The sequence below is a fragment of the Musa acuminata genome, chromosome BXJ3-10 (assembly GCF_036884655.1).
Source record: "Musa acuminata AAA Group cultivar baxijiao chromosome BXJ3-10, Cavendish_Baxijiao_AAA, whole genome shotgun sequence".
NCBI classification, from domain to species: domain Eukaryota; kingdom Viridiplantae; phylum Streptophyta; class Magnoliopsida; order Zingiberales; family Musaceae; genus Musa; species Musa acuminata.
In genome coordinates, this window is record NC_088358.1 from 28,968,409 (window position 1) to 28,988,071 (window position 19,663).

The 19,663-nt window shown below is 41.0% G+C and overlaps 4 protein-coding genes across 4 annotated transcripts; 2 read left to right on the forward strand and 2 right to left on the reverse strand.

The window, feature by feature from the left end:
- Positions 1 to 105: 105 nt before the first annotated feature.
- LOC103968647 (serine/arginine-rich splicing factor SC35-like) lies at positions 106 to 5,373 on the reverse strand. The gene is made up of 10 exons (XM_018819636.2): positions 5,280 to 5,373; positions 5,118 to 5,196; positions 4,932 to 5,011; positions 4,771 to 4,837; positions 2,195 to 2,266; positions 1,468 to 1,668; positions 1,235 to 1,378; positions 1,026 to 1,145; positions 574 to 801; positions 106 to 458 (listed from the first exon to the last, which is right to left on the reverse strand). Exons 1-7 carry the CDS (start codon positions 5,353 to 5,355, stop codon positions 1,252 to 1,254), a joined length of 702 nt encoding a protein of 233 aa, XP_018675181.2. The 5' UTR covers positions 5,356 to 5,373; the 3' UTR covers positions 106 to 458; positions 574 to 801; positions 1,026 to 1,145; positions 1,235 to 1,251.
- A 514-nt stretch (positions 5,374 to 5,887) lies between these two features.
- Positions 5,888 to 6,701, forward strand: LOC135650368 (uncharacterized). The gene has a single exon (XM_065169612.1). The coding sequence runs from the start codon at positions 5,965 to 5,967 to the stop codon at positions 6,550 to 6,552; it is 588 nt and encodes a 195-aa protein (XP_065025684.1). The 5' UTR covers positions 5,888 to 5,964; the 3' UTR covers positions 6,553 to 6,701.
- A 3,320-nt stretch (positions 6,702 to 10,021) lies between these two features.
- On the reverse strand, positions 10,022 to 10,590 carry LOC135650369 (multifunctional methyltransferase subunit TRM112 homolog A-like). The gene has a single exon (XM_065169613.1). It carries the CDS (start codon positions 10,535 to 10,537, stop codon positions 10,169 to 10,171), a length of 369 nt encoding a protein of 122 aa, XP_065025685.1. The 5' UTR covers positions 10,538 to 10,590; the 3' UTR covers positions 10,022 to 10,168.
- Positions 10,591 to 12,971: 2,381 nt separating this feature from the next.
- LOC135650966 (ubiquitin carboxyl-terminal hydrolase 3-like) lies at positions 12,972 to 19,633 on the forward strand. Its single transcript, XM_065170694.1, has 6 exons — positions 12,972 to 13,353; positions 16,462 to 16,578; positions 17,637 to 17,735; positions 17,878 to 18,081; positions 18,190 to 18,371; positions 19,020 to 19,633. The coding sequence occupies exons 1-6, from the start codon at positions 13,231 to 13,233 to the stop codon at positions 19,417 to 19,419; spliced, it is 1,125 nt and encodes a 374-aa protein (XP_065026766.1). The 5' UTR covers positions 12,972 to 13,230; the 3' UTR covers positions 19,420 to 19,633.
- Positions 19,634 to 19,663: the final 30 nt, after the last annotated feature.

Genomic DNA, 19,663 nt, shown 5'->3' on the forward strand with positions numbered 1-19,663 from the left:
CTTTGGCAGGAACAGCGCACCACCACGCGAATCAGCTATGCCACCTACTGGAGAGGGGTTGCCTCGGTATCATTTGATCTGCTCACCCATGAGAATAGTTCACATCTTTGACTGGGTCCATGTTGCACGACCCACACAAAACTTATTAAATACATACCAGTGACAAACATTCCCTTTGCCTACAATGTCGAGACTGTAAACACACAAGAAAAATAGTATATGTGCTCAAAACAGCAAATTTGGCTGGGCACCAATTCAACTATGACTATGCACGTAAGACGATTAGAGCCTGCTGTTTACTGATGTTCATGTGCATGTTAGAGATAGAAAGTTGGATTGAACTCATACCTAAGTAGTTGCAACATGGTTTTACCACTACTTTTCCAAAGCCTACACGGAGTCATCAGGTATTGTGGGTGCAACAAAGATTAATGTACACAGCCATCACAGCTACTACTCTTTTTGGATCTCGCAGCATGAAAAAACACCAATCATAAGTACATATTCGAGAGCAAATACAAAATTGTCAAAATTATTAAAAATATAAGGAAAAAAAAAGAAAATGATCCTTACCAACCACTAGATTAGGCAGTACGTTGGTAGACAACATTTCTGTTTGAGAGATGGCCCCTCTTCCTTTATAATCTGACTGGACATCAGTATGATGTGATACTTCGATCAAAATACGAACACCACTATCACGGACATCAGCATTATCAAGGAAGAAAATCAGCAACAATTATGACGTCAGCAACATGTCAGCCACTCTCAGCCACTACGACTTCACTCAAATGGAGAGAGCTATAAAAATTGCATGATGTCAGCAAACATCCAAAGTAAACTACCAAAACACAATTTCACAGATGGAATTTTAGAAAAGATATAACAAACAATATAAATAAAGCGCACTGCATGATAAACTAAATTAGTACTATTTGACCATACTGTTCCATGCATCAAAGACAGTTCTGAATTATGATAACAGACAGCTAAGCACACGAGTTTTTTTTTTTTAAGTTGTTGACCTTGAAAAGAAGTTTAACAGCTACAACAATTCGCACAGCCACTATCAGGAATATCTTTGGAGATGCAACCTCAAATCAAATGCTCTGGAGACAGGGATCATGAACAGTGTCTTGTGTTTCCTAACAAAAGATATCAAAAGAAACATGACAAGATAAATCTGAAAAAAGAAAGTTCACAAACATAATAAAAAGTATACATCTTTTAGTACCTTTCAAAGGTGAAACACTATGGTGAAACACTTCGGGAATGTGAAGATGGTTCATGATTTTTTTCATCAGCACTTCCCTTGCGAGGTGTACTATGAGGAGATGAACTCCTTTTAGGACTAGGGCTACGGCGGATAGGCGATCCACTATCAAAGACGATACCAGCATAAGGGCTTAAGATAGCACAAGGACATGAGGATGACAGACACATTAGAAGGATGAAGATCACAATTACCTGCTATAAGAACGACTTCTACTCCTTCGCACATCATCATACTTGCCTCTACCACTATGCTTGCGGTAATCAGGACTTACACTAGGACTTCGGCTGCTTCGGCGGTAATCCCTTTCCCTGTCATGATATCTGTCCCGCTCACGTCTCCCCCTGCTTTGACTTCGACTTCGACTTCGCCTCTTATATTCTCTATCTCGATACCTGAAGCAATGGAACAATTTTGGCCATAGGAATCATTCCAATGTCTGCAACATACAGTCTATAAGATAGCACTTCTGCAAAGCAACTCAATCACCAAGGACCAGAAAATGCATATACGGTTTTTTTAAGGAACATCACTATTTTAGTAATTTGTTACAACCAAGAATACATATATTCCTCTACGTGTTACCAATGGAGGTTGCCAAAATAAAGGTTTACAACAAATAATCAAAACAAACAAACATGGCAAAGACAATATATTATAATATATAATCTATTGCTGATAATGGTGCTGAAAAGCTACTGCAATTGGATTGGTAGTTTTCTAAAACTGCCGATCTTTTGATTGGTGAAATAAATATCTCATGATACATGGGAAGTATCAAAGACATCCTCTTGAAATATTCTAAATCCCAAAGAACCATATACAACTCTTAGAACATTGCATTCAGAAAGATAAGTATAAACAGGAGCAGTAAGTAAAACAATTCAACATATGCGATACATTTGTAGGCAACATATGCACCTTGGCCTTGGGCTGCGGCTTCTAGACCTACCACTGGTCCTTGGTAATTCTTCCACAATTCTCCCTTTATGACTGAAAAAATAAAAAAAGAAACTGATAATAAGCTACTAGCAAGTTAATGGCATCAAAACAGATGAAAGAGGTAAGATATGACGAAATTCAAATATGTTCTTAGTATTGGTGATGCATTGCTTGCAATCTTATGTATTCCTAATCTGAATTTTATGGTTTCCCTGATCATTCTATAATACCATCATATATGTGAATTTTCCACTTACCACAGACTCCAGCAATCTGTGAAGCCTGAATCACTATCAAGACACATCAAGACCAAGAATGCACTATTGGTCTAACTTCATCGCAATCAAGATTATAAAAATCATGCATTCAAATGGGCTAATAAGGCAGTGGACACAGGTTCACTCCATGAACCATAAATCACTGTCATGACCCCACAACACAAAAGAACACAGTCTTGGGTTAATATCATCTAGGTCGAGACATAATTGTTAAAATTTAGTATTTCAATTGAACTTTGAGGACAATCCAATAATTCAAAAACTTGAGTGATCTAGACACTGTGGAGGTAGCCTTCCTAACAAACTTTAGAATTAAATTCATAATATTTTAGTTATGAATAGTGTGATAGTCCTGACTACCAAGGTATGCAATTTCAAATAATACCGTCCGGTATGGACGATACGTAACGGTTCATCAACTGACCGGTACACGGACCGCCCGGTACCGGATGAAACGAAATATATATATATATATATGATGAGGATAATAATGGCGATAAGACTCGGGTGACGTCAGCTGCCCCAGATGACGCCTCACGCCTCTGTTGACCTAACAACACCTGGTCAACACGGACTGGAACACCGACCGAGACACATTAACATCCTGCTCAGGCTCGATCCCTCACGCCACGCCAGCGTCGATGTCAGACGCCACCAGAAGTACGATCCTGCTCCCTACGGGCAGGCACATCAGGCAATGATAACCCTCACTATAAAAACCCTCGTGCTCTGAGGAAAAAGGAGAGGCGAAAAACAGACGACGAATACAATAGAAAAAACCCCCTGCGACTATTCGCTAACTTGATCGTCGGAGGGGTCGGGCCGAGCTCTCCCGACCCGACCTGTGTGCAGGTGCGAAGACGGAGGCCTCCCACCAAACGCCCGGGCGAGGAGTTCCCTCCCGGAGAAAACGGCGACCCCGTCTCGGTTGGACCACCTCAGCAACCTCAAGGGTCGTCCCAGAAAGATCCCCCATCATCCGGACCCGAACCAAGCCGCGTCGGCTCCGAGGCCACAGCTTAAAGTTGTTTACACCAACAATATATAAACGAGGCGACGTCGCCCCGCGTGGGAGAAGGAAAAGGCGACGCGACTTCGCCTTTTATAAAAAATATTATATATATATATATATATATATATATATATATATATACACACACCAAGCGGTGTTCGGTATACAGCTTGGTATACAATATCGTATTGTACCGAGCGAACGTCGAAACTCCGATACGATACGATATTGTATACCTTGCTGACTATTATTTTTAGCAATATTTCATTTGAAGTGACAACATTAGAATATGCATGAATACTTGAGAATATATTACATATTGTTATACTAAAAAAACAAAGGTATATGACTGGAGCCTCAAACCAATCATTATCATAATTTTCTAGTCAAGAGATGTACTTTTGAATTTTGATATCATACACGAATATACATATTTATACCTGCAAATATGTATTCATGAGAGCAACACTTTTTTGCATGGATAAGGTCAAAGAGAGTTTTTTTCACAATTTTCTGAAAATAAAAGGTCAGCATACTAGTATACATGCATAGATAAGTGACCTACATGTGGTCTTATTAGAGTTTCACAGCATACTCTTGTTTGGAACTATCAAAAGAGAGTCTCAGCACAATAACACAAAGATAAGCCAATGGGGAAAAAAATTCAAAAGCTCCCAAGGACTTCAGGTCACAGAAAATGGCAAGAATAAAGCACATCAATAACAGTTAAGCTGTGCTGTGTTCATGTTGGCACAAGCTAACCTTAAAAAAAAAATACCAGCACATTCCAGTCTACCTTATAATGAGCTCCAGTGAGAGTGTTTTCAAAAACACAGCAGTTGGAGAGGGTATAATACATGATGCACAAAAGCATGTGATGCTTGTGGGAAAATTTACCTTAAGCATGTTAAGCATGCTTCAGGTGATTTAACCTCATAAACATTAGTATCAGAAAATAATATAACACTCATTTGATACTTTTCTCAGTCAAAATAAGAGACAGAAATATTTTTATATATGATCCAAAGTAGTGCATCAAATCCTTTCTGCCTTGATACTAAACGAGCATGGCCTGCCTTGATCGTGTTGCAGATAAATCAATATTACATGACTATTCTGAGTCTATCATCCAAAATGATATTGGGTGAAAATAGTTATCACATTCCGCTTTATTTCAAGGAAATATCAGCAGATACTAACAGGTCATACCACGAAACAAAGATGATGGTTGTCGACAACTGAACAAGAAGATCCATAATACTTACATCCGTTCAGCATTTGGACCATACTTCGCGAACTGAACCCTAATTTCTCGGCCGTCCACATTTCTCCCTAATTCGCATCAGAAAGAAAGACAATAAACGCAAAAGACAAGATAATCTGTGGCATAAAATAAGAAGATCAAAGTTGATGGGGGAAATCACACCATCGAGCTTCTCCACGGCTTTCTGTGCCTCATCGGCATACTTATACCTCACGAATGCGAAACCTCGCGAATCCCCAGTCCTTCCGAGTCCATGAAACCGGAGAATATTACAAATCTTGATGGAGAAAAACCCTCGGGATGAAGACACAACAAAAAGAAGAAACGAACTTCGATCCAAGAATGTACCTTCGATCCCTCGGGATGAAGACATCCACCACCTCACCGTACTTGTCGAAGAGCGGGAAGAGGTCGTCTGCCGTCGTCCCTGCGAAAAACACCACCCATGAAGACAAAGAAACTACAGGGAGAGAGGCGTGGAGCAGAGGGTGAATGGGGGAAGACACTCACGGAACGTGATGTTGAGGACGAGGAGGGAATACGTGTCTCTGATGTCCGGAGGCCCCGATCGCCCGAAGTGCGACATCGCAAGATGGGACAGGGAAGGAGAAACCGTTCAGGGTTTGGGTTTTGAAAGATTAGGGAGTGACCGGTGTGGGAAGGCGGTGCGGGTAATTTATAGGTCGAGTGGGCCTGGGCCAAAATCTTGGATTACGCCCGAATAAAATTGGTTCTCGGGTCCGGGTGAAGGACTTTGTTAATCGGGTAGATCGACCCAAACTCGAATCCAATCGGGTATTAACAGGTCCGAGACCCGTAATCTGATGGGTCAATTAGGTCAAAATTGCCTGACTCTTATTCAACCAGTGACATTTAAACCCCTTCCAAATTGCCAGGTATTAACAGGTCCGGTAATCTGATGGGTCAATCGGGTATTAACAGGTCCGAGGCCCGATTCATTCGAATTGCAGCCCAATGACGAACTCCAAATTTATCCGGATCCGCATCCGAGTTACAAGCTAGACTTGATGGTTCATTCGAGGTTAGGTTTGGAACTGATGGAGGTCGGATGCGGATGACTAGATTTCAATCCGAGTCCAGTAGAAAAGAGGGCCGAACCTTTTATCGTCCGCTAGGTAAGGTTTGCGGGCAGGAGAACAGTAGCACCAGCTCGAGGGCATCGGAAAGGGAGGAGATGGGAAGCCGCCTTGGACGACGCGTGATCCACTTCGCAAACCTGCCCATCAAGCTCCTCCTGCCGTCGCCTCCCTTCGATTCCATCCGCGAGATCGCCCTCAAGACCATCCCCTCCGCCTCCAAGGTGGAGATCCGCCGCGTGCTCGAGTCCCTCTACGGCTTCGACGTCGCCGAGGTGCGCACCCTCAACATGGAGGGCAAGAAGACGAAGCGCGGTCCCTTCCTGGCCGCCAAGCCCGACTATAAGAAGGCCTACGTCACGCTCCGCTCCCCCCTCTCCCTCTCCCCCGACCTCTTCCCCGTCAAGCTCATCTTCGAAGAGAAGAAGCGCATCGCCGGTGCCGCCTCCCGCCGCCCTGCCGTTGTCGAGGGCGAAGACGGCCGCGGCGAGCGCAAGCACTGGCTCGACGATAGACGCCGCGAGGAGCCGAGTGGGTATCGCGGCAAGCGTGCTGCTGCTGGTGGCGGCGGGGTACGGCGGCGTAGCGGCGGCAGCGGCGGCGGTGGCGGTGGCGGGAGAGGGAAGAAAGGACAGGAGGAGAGCAAGTTCCCCTGGAGCAGCATGCGTCTGTCAGAGTCGGCTTAGAAGGCTTAGAAGTAGTCTGTTTTCTCGCTTAATAAACGTCGAAGACTGCGTCTTTTTCGACCAACCTTGCTGGATTTTCAGGAAAGTTTGTTCGAGATTATTTACATGGTGAGAACTTGTTTTTATGAATATTTTTGTTATACTTTTTACGCTCCTTTGTTATAATGTACGATCTCTGCCTGCTACATGTTTGACGGAAAGCCAGTATGGTTTTTTTACTGTTAGAATTCTGAGTTATTTGCTTTTATTCACTCTTTGCTTCTTATTCAACAACGATTTTTTTGGTTCTAACATACTCGAAGGTGTAGACTTGCTAGTAATAGGTGAAGATGAAAGGTTCTTTAGGATGCTTAACGTTCAAGCCCCGCCCGCTACATGTTTGACGGAAAGCCGATATGGTTTTTTGGGTTTAGAATTCTGATTTATTTCCTTCTGTTCACTCTTTGACTCTCGATCAGTCATGGATTTCTTATTCTGAAATATTGAAAGATCGTAGGCTTGCTGGTTATAGGTAGAGAGAGTTTTTATTATCATAAAATAGAGGGAATATATGATGACAACTGATCCAATTATTCCCATTTCATGGTTTAATGGTTTGAAATAGTAATATATGCCTAAATGGAGTGTGGAAGAACTTTTACATTGTGTATTCCTACGAAAAATAATGAATAAAGTGGAGACTTGGTGTTCCAATTGGCATTGGTTTTTGTCACTCTTTAACTATTGATATGGGTTTTGCTGGCAGCCTTTGTAATCCTTTGTTTATGAGGTATCACTATGATGAAGTTGTCATAATATTCATTGGAATTAAATGGGCAAGATGGGATCCATAAAAATGTGCTTCTGGGAATAATTTCGCTAACATTGCAATTAGTTCATTGTATCGAGGTCACAAGGATTGTGATTAAGTGGAAGTGTGAAATATCTTATGGGTTAATCTGCTTATCTGATAAGATTATTCCTTGAGATGGTAGAGCTAGAAATGAGGCTAAACATATTTGCCAACAAGATAATGTGATAGGTAGCTCTAAGTGGAAAATTCAATTATTTTTAGCATAGCTAGTCATATCTTTTTATCAGAATGAATTATGTCCAACTTGAAGGTGCTATCTAGTTATGGTAGAGCTAGAAATGAGGCTAAACATATTTGCCAACAAGATAATGTGGTAGGTAGGTCTTAAGTGGAAAATTCAATTATTTTTAGCATAGCTAGTCACATCTTTATATCGAGATGAATTATGTCCAACTTGAAACTACTATCTAGTATGGCCAGTAAAAGATCATGTCCAACTTGAATGTGCTATCTAGTTTATCTTTTAAAAAAGAAATTTAAAAGATTATGTTCACCTTAGAGTTTGATATAGGCTGGCTCACTTTTAGTTCTATCTGTTGGGATGCTTGTTGTAGCTTCTGTAGCTTCATTATGAAGCTCAAGCAAATTGCAAAACTTATGTGCAAGAAGTTGTCTTGTGTGCTATATATATAGCAAAGTGGCCTAACTCAATCCGACTTGTGAGGACCTTATGGGAAAGATAGTTTACATACACCTTATTTTTCTATCCTTCAATTCAGCTATGGCATGTAAATATGCAAAGCTCCATGTCTGGGGCTTGCACTATTATCTTGCTCTTGGATTTACATGTCAAGATCAATCAATTCTTATCTAGCTTGATCAAATCATGTTTGCTAAAAAAAAAATCAAACCTAGTTCAGTCACCACATGAGACTACTTGACCAAACAAAGTCGTATGGCTTGCTGGTCCACCGTACGTGGACTTGACATCCAGGAACCATGAAGGTCTCTAAAGCATCTTCCTCTCCAAGAAATCAAATGAAAGCGAGGGAAAAACATAGAAAGACCACGTGACCTATACGAATGCTTGAGGAGAAGTAATGATGACGCGTTACCTCTTTCACTTTCCGTGGGAGAGCACCAGCTCGCGAACGAGCCCACAGCCGCGGCAGTTGACGAGCATCCTCACTTCGTCTTCCTCGTGGCAGGGGGAGTCGTCTCCGTTCGCCCTCGAACGCTTCCCCTCCTCGCTCCCGCCCTCCTGCCAGAAACCAAATGACCATAATTCCCTGCTCTGTTGGGTCGTCATAAAAGATCCGGTCACAAGCCCTTCACGGGATCTTGAGCACAATCCCTTTGGACGAAAACTCCCAGGAAAAATAGAAAGAACAAAAAAACGAGAGGATCGCTACCACCCATTTGAGATCTCAAGGCGAAGATGATTTGAACGTCAGTGGAAATGTAAAGAGAAATCAAGAACTGCCCCTTGTTTTCCCACAAGGAAAATAGAAAGAATACTACAAATAAAGGATCGCGATCGCCGGTTGGAGATCGTTAGGCGACGATAATTTGGACGATGAGAAAAAAATTAAGGGCTACCCTAGTCCAATAGGGGAGTTACCGCCTCATCCGGACCCGAGGAAGAAGTGGCGGAGGGGGACGAATTCGACATCTCCGGTGGAGGGGACAGGGGAGTGGTCGGGTCCGAGGACCGGTAGACAAAGGAGCCGCCCGTCGGTGTCGATGGAGAGGACGGCGAGATCCTAACCGTCGGCTCGAGGTGGGAAGCGGGTCCAGCGGAGACGGGGAAGGAGTGGGAGTGGACGAAAGGGGTAAAAACGGCAGGCGGGAGCGTCAACGAGAGGCTGGCGGCCGGGAATTGTAAGGAGGAGGAAGATGACCCAGAGCGCCGGAGGGCGAGGGCGGAGGGGGATGAGTGGTGAGAAGCGGAATCGGAACGTTGGAGGAGGGGGCCGGCGCCAGGGGGAGGGGGAGAAGGTGGGGAGGAAGCTAGGTCGTAGACAAGGAGCTTCTTGCGCGGGCGGGTCGGTGGTTGGAGGCAGCGGCGCTTGCGGTTGCCGCAGCAGGGGCAGGGCTCGGAGAAGGCGACGGCAGAGGGAGCGGAGCCCTCCAACCGGAGCTCCGCGAGCGAGAAGCATCCCACCGTGGCGGATCCCGTCGACGTCTCGGCGACTTCCATCTCTCTCTCTCGCCACTTTCTCTGCTTTTGTTTTCTTGAATCGATGCACTGAGATGGAGGGAAATAAAGGTGGAGCATGTTGCATACACACGAGTAGATCTACGGTCCAGATAGGCTGCCGAAACGATGGAACGGCTGAGATTTCCTCCGACGCCGAGGACTTCTTGAACCCCATGACGAGGTTGTTGTCGACCTTATCGAAAAGGATCGGACGGTGTGGTATTTCCATCTACTTATAATGGCCAATATAGTTTTAATATAGTTTTGCTAGCATTTCAATAGCATTTTATAGAAGACATTTACTTCCAATTTCTCAAATCGACATAAATCACATTGAATTGAAACGATATAGATCAATTAGCGACATCAATTTGGTGATTTCGATGTAGTTGATTTAGAAAAAAAAAAACTTTTGTGGTAAAGGATCAAACTGAGTCAAAATTAAGGTTAGGGTTCAAGGATAAACCAAACAGCAGTTCACCAATTGGGGTTCTTATGGTTGCAGATGGAGATACAAGAGAACAGAGTTGTAAAGATACATCGAAGCATTTCCCAGCCACACAAAACCCTAATCCAAAAGCCTAAGAAAAAGGAAAAGGGCGATCGGAAACGATCCTCTCGAATCAGACCTCGTCTTCGTGGAGGAGCATGTTGGGGATGCCCTTAGTGATGGGGAACCCGCGGCCGGTCTCGGGGCACACGAGGGCGCCCTCCTCGACGTGGATCTCGAGCAGCGCGTGGTGGAAGCGGCGGAGGAAGTCCTCGGAGTCCAGCATCGCGGCGTCGGCCTCCTCGGGAAGCTCGCAGTAGTCGACGGCGCGGGCGGCGCCCGCAAGGGCCTTCCATTCGATCTTGGGGAAGATGTGGCGGAGAAAGTCGGCGTTGAGCTCCACCTCCTTCTCGACCCACTTCTCGGCCTCCAGGCGGAGGGGGAAGCCGTTGGTGACGCCCTTGATGTTGCAGGAGAGCATGTTGTGTGTCAAAAGCCTCATCTTTCCGCCGCCTCCTTTCGCTCTATCGATCGCACTTTTGGGACCTTGAGATATCGAGAACGTGCCCTAAAGCCTTATAAAAAGAGAGCTCGGATCGGAGCACCGTCGGTACACTCAACCAAATAGCTAACTTGTCAGGAAAAATATATATTCTCATTCCGAACTAATATTTATTTGTTTATTTCTTAAATTTTGGAAATTGTATAATATGAACTTATTAAAAGCAATATATATATATATATATATACGAGATATATATATATATATATATACGAGATATATATATATATATATATATATATATATATATATATATACTTATTTGATAATTAAATGAAACATGCGAAGTATGAGGAAGCTCTATTTCCGAGTACCGCTCATAATTCTGTGTTTCTATAAAATATTCATAGTAATTGTCTTGGTCTTTTGAAGTACAAGAGAATTATGGATGGTATTTAGCCCTCATAATCTACCCCTTGAGCATTAGCTTATCGTCGATCATTATTGATTCATAAAAATGTGCATGGATGCTATAGTTATAATATAACAATTCAGACTAATTATAAATTATTCTTTACAATTAATTATGATGATCTTTATAATTTAAAAAATTATATTAAGTACGAAAGTAAAATATTTAATTTCGTTTGTCATCCTGTCATCAACTCTATTGATAGAAAATTTCACACTAGAAAATAATATTTTAAAAAAGATAAAAAGATAATTTTATAATTGCTATTCTCATCGTCCTCCCCTCTAACTTTGTTATTTTGCTATGTTTCTTTTCTCTCTCACACCTTTCCTTAGTCCTCTCATCGAGGCTACCTTCATCACGCACCATCACCTCCTGGTTTTCACAGACAACGGAGACCTCCCGACAACTTCGAGTTCAATGTCGAGATCGGTGTCATCATCGCCATTCCTTGCCTACATTGTGCTTATGCCACTTTGAGAGCAGGGAAGGAAACCATGTATTCCAACTCCCACAACTTCACTGGTAACTAGGTCGACCCTGACGTGTGCAATTATCACAGCGTCTTTGCACCGCGATGTACCTTAACAACATTAAAATATCACCAGGTACCTCTCTGCAGAGCTCGGCCTCTTGATTGCAAGACTCTAATCACTTTCGCGACACCATCTCCAATCATCGCCCTCCTCCACATCAACTCCAATAGCTTTTGCGGTATCATCCCCTAAAACATCTTTCGTCTCAAACTCCTCCACAAGTTCAATGCTAGTAATAACCACTTCATCGACCCATTCTTAGATGTTGCCCTTCGCCTGTCGTCGCATAAGTACCTCAACCTTTGATTCAATAACTTTGAGGGAGCACTATCGTTGGTGCTCTTCAACAAGGAGCTCAACATCGTATATGAAATGACAATTATTTTAACTCTCAATGCCCAACAACTTTAGCAACTTCAAAGCCTCCATCATCATCAACGCCAACAACAAGATCCATGGTTGCATTTTAAGCAGTATCGACAAGTTGGTGAGCACCCTCAACTAGCTCGTTTTGATAATAAATTTTCGAGATTTAATCGAAGTTTTCTCCTCCAAGTAGACTATTCGGGAGGATAGCAAAGCTGATGAACGATAGCAAAGCGTGTCATTTTCTGCATGTGACAGTATGTGCAGTATCTTCCGTCGATAAAGTTGATGGCATGAGGAGAAAGATTATTAAATATTTTATTTTTATAAATATAATGATCCTAATATAATTTTTTAAATGTAAGGATCGTAATGTTAAATATTACTAACTACATATGATAATATATAATTAGCCTTAGCATAAGTTGAAAGTTCTCAATTGATATATCAAATGAGCATCTAGTGTCATCGAATAAGTGTGACATAGTTATGATTAATTAAAATTATATTAATCCTAAAATTGAATTAAAATCAAGCCAAGACGGAGAAATTCGAACCGCCAACCACTCAAATTATGAAAAATACACCACTCTTAGATATCAACAGTAATTCTACGTGCTATTGGTCCCTCTCAAAGCCGTTTCCTGTTTTGAGGAGACGGCTGAGCAACACCAAGTTTCGTTGGCACACACGTGCCCGGTGACGTGGGGCAAACCCTTCACGAAGCAATTCCTTCGTACCTTTTCGGTAGCTCCGGTTTCGATAGCCTTCATTTTCTGTCACCGTGGTTTGGACCCCACCTGCCTCTGACCAATCAACGACAGGTGCATCGAACACAGTTAGTGAACACGTAAATAAGATATCGCTCTCGGAAAAGAAAGCTATCGTAAACGGCTTGAATTTATATATATTTACACACACCGAACAACGCACCACTATTGACACGTGGGCATCCTCAGCGGGACCCGCGTGGGTCATCGATTCGGGGTAAAGACGGGTAACTCGTCGGTCGCCTCATATCAAACCTTCTCAACGCCGTCTTCCGATCCGTCGCGCTCCGCCATCATCAACAACGGACCGATCCGAAATAAATAGAACGAAGAGGGAAAGAAAGGAAACTACAGAAAGAGCCGGCGAGGAAACCCTAGTGGGGACGTTTACGATCGAGGCACGAATTCCTTCCCGTTTCAGTCGATAGAGCCTCTCCATCGGTGGGGGCGAAACCTCGGAACCGACGGCTGAGGGAGCGATAGGGGGAACGCGACAGGGTTCGGGTTGCGGCGCTTGGATTGCTGCTGGGCGGTGAGCACGAACGGTGGATGGTGATGGGCGCCACGGGGTCTAAGTTGGAGAAGGCCCTCGGCGAGCAATTTCCCGAAGGCGAACGCTACTTTGGTCTCGAGAACTTCGGCAATACCTGCTATTGCAACAGCGTCTTGCAGGTTCCCTTTGTTTTTATGTTTTCCCTCTTCGTCGTCGTAAAGAAACGCGAAACCGCTCCTCAATTTTGATCCTTTCCTATTGTGTCAATTTCTCTTTCGTATGATAGGATCACATCTGATTTCTGCATCCTATGGGAAAAAGTAGGAAGCAATTTTATAACGTTTGCTACTTAACGGAGAGCGTGCTGATTCAAATGTCCTTTTCCTTGAAATGTGATCTTTCTAGTAATTTTGCAATATGTTTTACGCTCTCAACATGAGGGAACCCGGATACACACCAGATCTTAGACGTGAACCACTGAAAAGAAAACTAGTGTTGTAAGTCTTAATATTGTGTTCGCTCTCACCAACTACTGACTTCAAGATCTTATCATGTTAACTTATAGAAAACGTAACAGTATGTCAGAATCCTTTATAACTCAAGTCATTGTCTATCGATCTTGAACTAAATCTAAAGTAAAATTTTCAGTCAAGAAACTTTATCTGCCTTCATCCTATTGTTTAAACTGGTGTTTGAAGCCCATATTGTCTCTTCTTCGAGGCCATAAGATGTAACATGTGGCGCTTGCATTTATCCACAACGCAAAGCCTCCCCTTCTCTGAAATTCTTGTTTTTTGATTTTTCTGTTAGGTTTGTTTTCTTAATGAATTTTATCAAATGCTTTTGATTTCTTGCAAATAAAAGTGGAAATATTTGTAACTATAAAGAAAGATATGAAGTTGAGATCTGGTAGCATTAACGATTCTAAAATGATCAAATATCAAACAATTAATTTAAGAAGAAAAGCTACAAATGAGGATCCATCATCCATGCAGAGTCCATCTGATAAAAGTCATCCTTTGTTGCAATGCTTGAGATCTTTTTAGTGTTATGAAGGTTTTTGCGGTTATATTGTTCAGCTTCACTTAAATTGTGCAATTTGGAACTAATCTTAAAGATACAAAGGCTTCCATTAGATGTAGTGATAAAGCTTTATGATTGTTTGGAGACATGCTCAGTTGTTTCACTATCACAGAAACTAAGGGCATGTATTCAAATTAGTTAAATTTGAGATGATTAAAGGTTTTGGTCTAGTCAAGTATGGGGTTGAATTAAATAATCCTAGTTCGTGTAACATAGGTTCGACATGATGGTTTTTATCATTTGACAAGTTTTATTTTTCTTGGGAAACTATCCTTTTTTTTTGTCTGTCTTTATCTTTATTCTATCTTTGTTACCTTTTTTTTACTGTAGCAACAAACATTGTTGTTGAAAGCGTTAGATGCCAAAAGGCTCCCAAAATGCCTGAGGCTCTAGGCACTTGTTCGAATGAAGCAAGACGCTCCCGAATATTATAATTTAAAAAATATATATCATGATTAATATAAATAAACTAAAACTAAAATAACACATCAAAGAGGGAAAAATACTATCGGTGATTGTTTGAGTTGGCTAAAATCCTTGAAGCTTTCTTACAGCTCCGTAAAGGGGTCAATCTAGATGAATAGCCTAGTGAGAACCCACTTCCACCAGCCAACTTGACCTAGTTCTTTTTTTTCTATTGATTCGATCCTATAAGCAATAGAAGGGATGGCAGTAGAGCATAGTCAATGAACCTGCGGGAAGCAAAAGCAGCAATAAACTGATACATGGGTCACATAAGGTGGGGAAGAGGGAGCTCGCCCTGCCTAACGCTTGGGCCCAGACAAGCCTCTGCGCCGCGCCTGAGTTAAATTGCCCACCCAGCCCAATAGGCGGGTGCTCGGGCCACAGCTCGCCTAGGCGAGCGCCCAGGAGCCCTTTGACTTCACTGGCAATAGGACAATTAAGGCTTTCTGACTCTCGACAGTTAGTATTTGATATGTTAGTTCCATTCTTAATTTTCGCAGCATCCTCTGATTCACCATGTATAACTAATATGTTTCTTCCGCTGATGTAAGTTCACCTTTTCTCATCTGTTGGTCCTTGATCATGAAGGTACATCCAAATTTCATTTTGGTTGTCTTTCTAAATTCTGATACCTCAACCGTGCGATCAATACATCATGTAAGGTGAACAAGCAGTTGTGCTCCTTTTCGATGATTCAGCTGACAGCACTAGGTTACATTCAAATTAATTTCTACTTGTGCCTTTTAAGTATCTTCAGATTATTCTTCACTGTTGGAGCTTCATCTACCTTTCTGGCATTGTATGAATATATTTTATAGTCAGTACAAGTACTTTACTTCCTTTTTATGTCCTGCACGTGTGGACTGAAAATTTTCTAATCAAACAAAATTCCATGTCAAAAAACATCATAGTGGAGTGAAATAGATGCTACGACATGGTGCACATTTATTTGTAGATGCATAGGTGTAGTTTCAGCTTCTCAGGGGAAAGTGTGGCAAGAGTTTTATTGTTGTTGGTATGATCGACTTAGTTGTAGTCTTTTCTTGTTGACTATATGTCCACCTTAATGATCCTGAAAGCTTTGTTTCAGAGGTAACCCTTCTTTGTTGCTCGACGGGCATTATTCAACTATTTGGGCTTTTATGCTGATAAGCTTTACTCTTATTTTAAATCATTTTGGCGAATTTATATATTTTTTATTATTTCTCATCTTTTTGACATTCCTACTTTGTAGAGGATGATTGTTTTGACACACTAAATCAAACGATGAAAAATTTGCAAACCACGTAGATTTAGTGGTCGTTGGTTTCCTTCACTTTTTTCCCCACATATTCCCGTATGTTGCATCAAGTCTTGAAATGTAGGTATTGTAGTTTACTTGCTTGCAGGGTTGGTTTTAGTTGGCATGTTCTTTATCTATTCAGATGGATGGGAACTTGTTGAATGTAACTTATTGACATGTAATAAATTGCAACTGCTTTAGGATTTTTTTTTTTTTTTAATGAGGAGAATTTGTGCCTAAACAACACTATGTGATGACTGATTGTCCCAAATGTTGTAGTAATAACATATTAACTTTTATTCCCTTACTAAACTGATAAGAACGTTCTGCATATGTTAAAATGATCTTTTGAAAATATAACTTTAAGTGATCCACTTTGAGGATCTTTCTTTAGTATGTATTCCCTCATGTTCTAATTTATTTATAAACTAGTGTCATTATGGCATGTTACATGCAGGTGCTTTATTTTTGCATCCCCTTCCGTGAGCAATTGCTGGATTACTATGAAAACAACAAAAATGTTGGGGATGCAGAGGAGAACCTTTTGACATGTCTTGCCGATCTGTTCTCTCAGGTTTGTGGTTTCATGAGGATTTCTCATTTCATTATTCTTATAATTCTACCTACATTATTTCATCAATATGTAGAAATTCTGTTTCACTTTATGATGCTCCTAAATTGTATTTTTCACTACAGTCCTGAGCGAAAAAAAGAAAAATAAAGAACATGATGATCTGAGGGACATGTTCGCTTAGACAGAAAATTTATCACTATTTTATGTGTTTAAAACTTAAAAGTTGCTCACACCATATAATGGTCTTACAAAATTGCTCGTAACCTTATGACCTTCATTATAGTCTTGGGTGAAAACAAAATTGCTCATAACCTTATAATCTAAGGGAAACACAATGATCAAACTTAACTTTGCTCTCCACTTCAACCATCTAGCTTTTACTCTATGACTAATATGTCTAAGGTACCAAAAACTCTGTTCATAGGTACTTATAACTTTATACATTTTGGTTACTCCCTCATTACTTGTTAGTATTTCTGAAATCATATTTTATATATTTAGTGTTAGTCACACTTTGGTTACACCCTCATCAGTCAAAATAATACTGTCGGCAAATAACATACGCACGAGGGTTTATCCTGTATATGATCAGTAAATTCATAGATTTTTTATACTGAAAAAAATAAGATCAGACCTTGATTTAATCCTATAGTTGTATTAAGCTTGCTAAACAGTTCCTATAGTCCTAGCACCAGTGATTACTTGACAATTACTTGCAAATAGTGATGAATTTTCACTTACAGCATAAATTCTTATTAACTTCCAGTAGATGCTTTGCATCACCTTATTCTGCGGTCTTGACAATTATTTTTCCTTCTAAGTCAATAATGTGAGGCCATGATACTTTGTGTCAGTTAAATCCTTCAAGTTTATTGTATCTTAGTGATGGAATGTTATTTGGTAAGTCATCTTATTTGAGTTGCCATCTACTTTCTCTTGTAACTGTATGATTAAGTTGTCCAGTTGATATTTGTCACTTGAAAATTGTTATGCTTGATATATCCAGGGAAATCAGATGTGCACTGCAGTTATGTTCAATTGCATGCTACTTTGTGCAGATCAGCTCTCAGAAGAAGAAAACTGGCGTTATATCTCCTAGGCGTTTTGTGCAAAGAGTGAAGAAACAAAATGAACTCTTCCGCAGCTATATGCACCAGGTAAGTTTTGATGCTTGCTGTGTAATTTGTATTGTCGGAAAATTGACATGGTGGCAGTTTCATATCGGTTCCAGAGATTGTATGCTCTGAATGATACAAGTTCTTGTAGCTAATTCACTGTTATCTCTTTGTATATTTGTAGGATGCACATGAATTTCTGAATTTCCTGCTTAATGAGCTTGTTGATACTCTGGAGAGAGAGTCCAATGCTGCAAATTCTTCCCCTGAAGCCTCATCATCATCATCGTCATCATCATCTGAGAAGGTTGCAAATGGTCCAAGCAATCCTCCTGTCAATGGCTTACGGAAAGACCCTTTTGTTACTTGGGTTCATGACAGTTTTCAGGTAAATCAAGTGATCATGTCTGGTAATCCTTGTTTTACTGTTGGATGTTAATTCGGATTTATTGCAGAAACCCAGGCAAGTTTATGGTCATTGTCCTTTCACATACAGGGTATTCTAACCAATGAAACGAGGTGCTTGCGTTGTGAAACTGTTACTGCAAGAGATGAAACATTTTTTGACCTAAGCCTTGACATTGAGCAAAATAGTTCAATCACAAGTTGTCTCAAGAATTTTAGCTCAACAGAGACTCTGAATGCAGAGGACAAGTTCTTCTGCGACAAATGCTGCAGGTACATTGTGTCTTTCACTCAACTGTTCTTTTTACTATCATTAAGTCTCATCATAGTTTTGTTGTGCCCTTTTCCCTCAATCATCATAAACCTATAGTCTCCAAGGTCAAATGTAGCATTGTCCAAGAAAGACTGTTAGTCATGGTCTCATCCATTATCATACAAGTATTTAATAGCATATTTGGACCAAAATCAACTCATGTTTTGATTGAAGCAGTTGTGTTTTATTGTGTTGGTACTGATGAAATATTTGGATCATCAATTCTGTTTATATTTCATTTTGGGTTTCAATAACCAAACTAATTTACCACATAGTAGTCATTAAGCTGGTACGTTTGCATTAAGTTTCAGGAATCATGAGTTTCAAGTTGTAGCATCTTTTTCTTGCTGGAAGTCTGGACCCTGGGATCCTGTTTTGATAATTAGCCACAATAGTCTCTTCCTGATGGCATTTTTTTTGTCAAATTGATCACTAAATGTCAACGACACTAAAAAAAAAGATAAAAGATCGAAACATTTTTGTCAAACAAATTCATGGTTACCTTTAAACTTGTCATTTTTTTCACCTGCGAACAATTTCATAATACCTTTCGCATTTGAGTTATCGGTATCTGAATGGGTATTTTTCTTGTTCTTGTGCTGGGGCAGTTTGCAAGAGGCCCAGAAGAGGATGAAGATTAAGAAGCCACCAAGCATCCTGGTAATTCATCTCAAGCGCTTCAAGTATATTGAGCACCTTGGTCGTAACAAGAAGCTATCATACCGGGTCGTGTTTCCCATGGAGTTGAAACTTATGAACACTGTCGAAGATCCCGACACAGAGTATTCACTCTTTGCAGTTGTGGTTCATATAGGAACTGGTCCGAACCATGGTCACTATGTCAGTCTCGTCAAGAGTCATAACCACTGGCTCTACTTTGACGATGAGACTGTGGAGATGATTGATGAATTGACCATGCACAAGTACTTTGGTTCTTCACAGGAGTACGCGAGCAACACAGAACATGGGTATATTTTGTTCTATGAGAGCCTTGGTAAAAGCAGCTGAGGAGCTCATCATTTGGGGTTTTGAGGCACTTTTCATTTTCCAGCCATTAATACCTTTTTTTCCCTAATATATATTTTTTAGAATTGCTATTCAAATTCTAGGTATAGAGCTTAACCAGAGGATGTGATATTTATAGTAAATGCAGTGTATAGTGGATGGTGGAAGCCCATAATCTTTTTCTCTAATAAGGAATTTTCAGGACGTGAAAGGTTCACAGGAGAGAGATATTTATTGCATGCCATGG

What these genes read in the sequence shown, in the direction of transcription:
- LOC135650369 (XM_065169613.1), bottom strand. Translation starts at nt 10,537, where the DNA reads ATGAGGCTTTTGACACACAACATGCTCTCCTGCAACATCAAGGGCGTC.
- LOC135650966 (XM_065170694.1), top strand. Translation starts at nt 13,231, where the DNA reads ATGGTGATGGGCGCCACGGGGTCTAAGTTGGAGAAGGCCCTCGGCGAG. An exon ending in ATTGCAACAGCGTCTTGCAG is followed by an intron (nt 13,354 to 16,461) that starts GTTCCCTTTGTT and finishes TGTTACATGCAG; the next exon opens with GTGCTTTATTTTTGCATCCC. An exon ending in TTGCCGATCTGTTCTCTCAG is followed by an intron (nt 16,579 to 17,636) that starts GTTTGTGGTTTC and finishes TACTTTGTGCAG; the next exon opens with ATCAGCTCTCAGAAGAAGAA.
- LOC103968647 (XM_018819636.2), bottom strand. Translation starts at nt 5,355, where the DNA reads ATGTCGCACTTCGGGCGATCGGGGCCTCCGGACATCAGAGACACGTAT. An exon ending in AGCCGTGGAGAAGCTCGATG is followed by an intron (nt 4,838 to 4,931) that starts GTGTGATTTCCC and finishes GATGCGAATTAG; the next exon opens with GGAGAAATGTGGACGGCCGA. An exon ending in AGCCGCAGCCCAAGGCCAAG is followed by an intron (nt 1,669 to 2,194) that starts GTGCATATGTTG and finishes CCATTGCTTCAG; the next exon opens with GTATCGAGATAGAGAATATA.
- LOC135650368 (XM_065169612.1), top strand. Translation starts at nt 5,965, where the DNA reads ATGGGAAGCCGCCTTGGACGACGCGTGATCCACTTCGCAAACCTGCCC.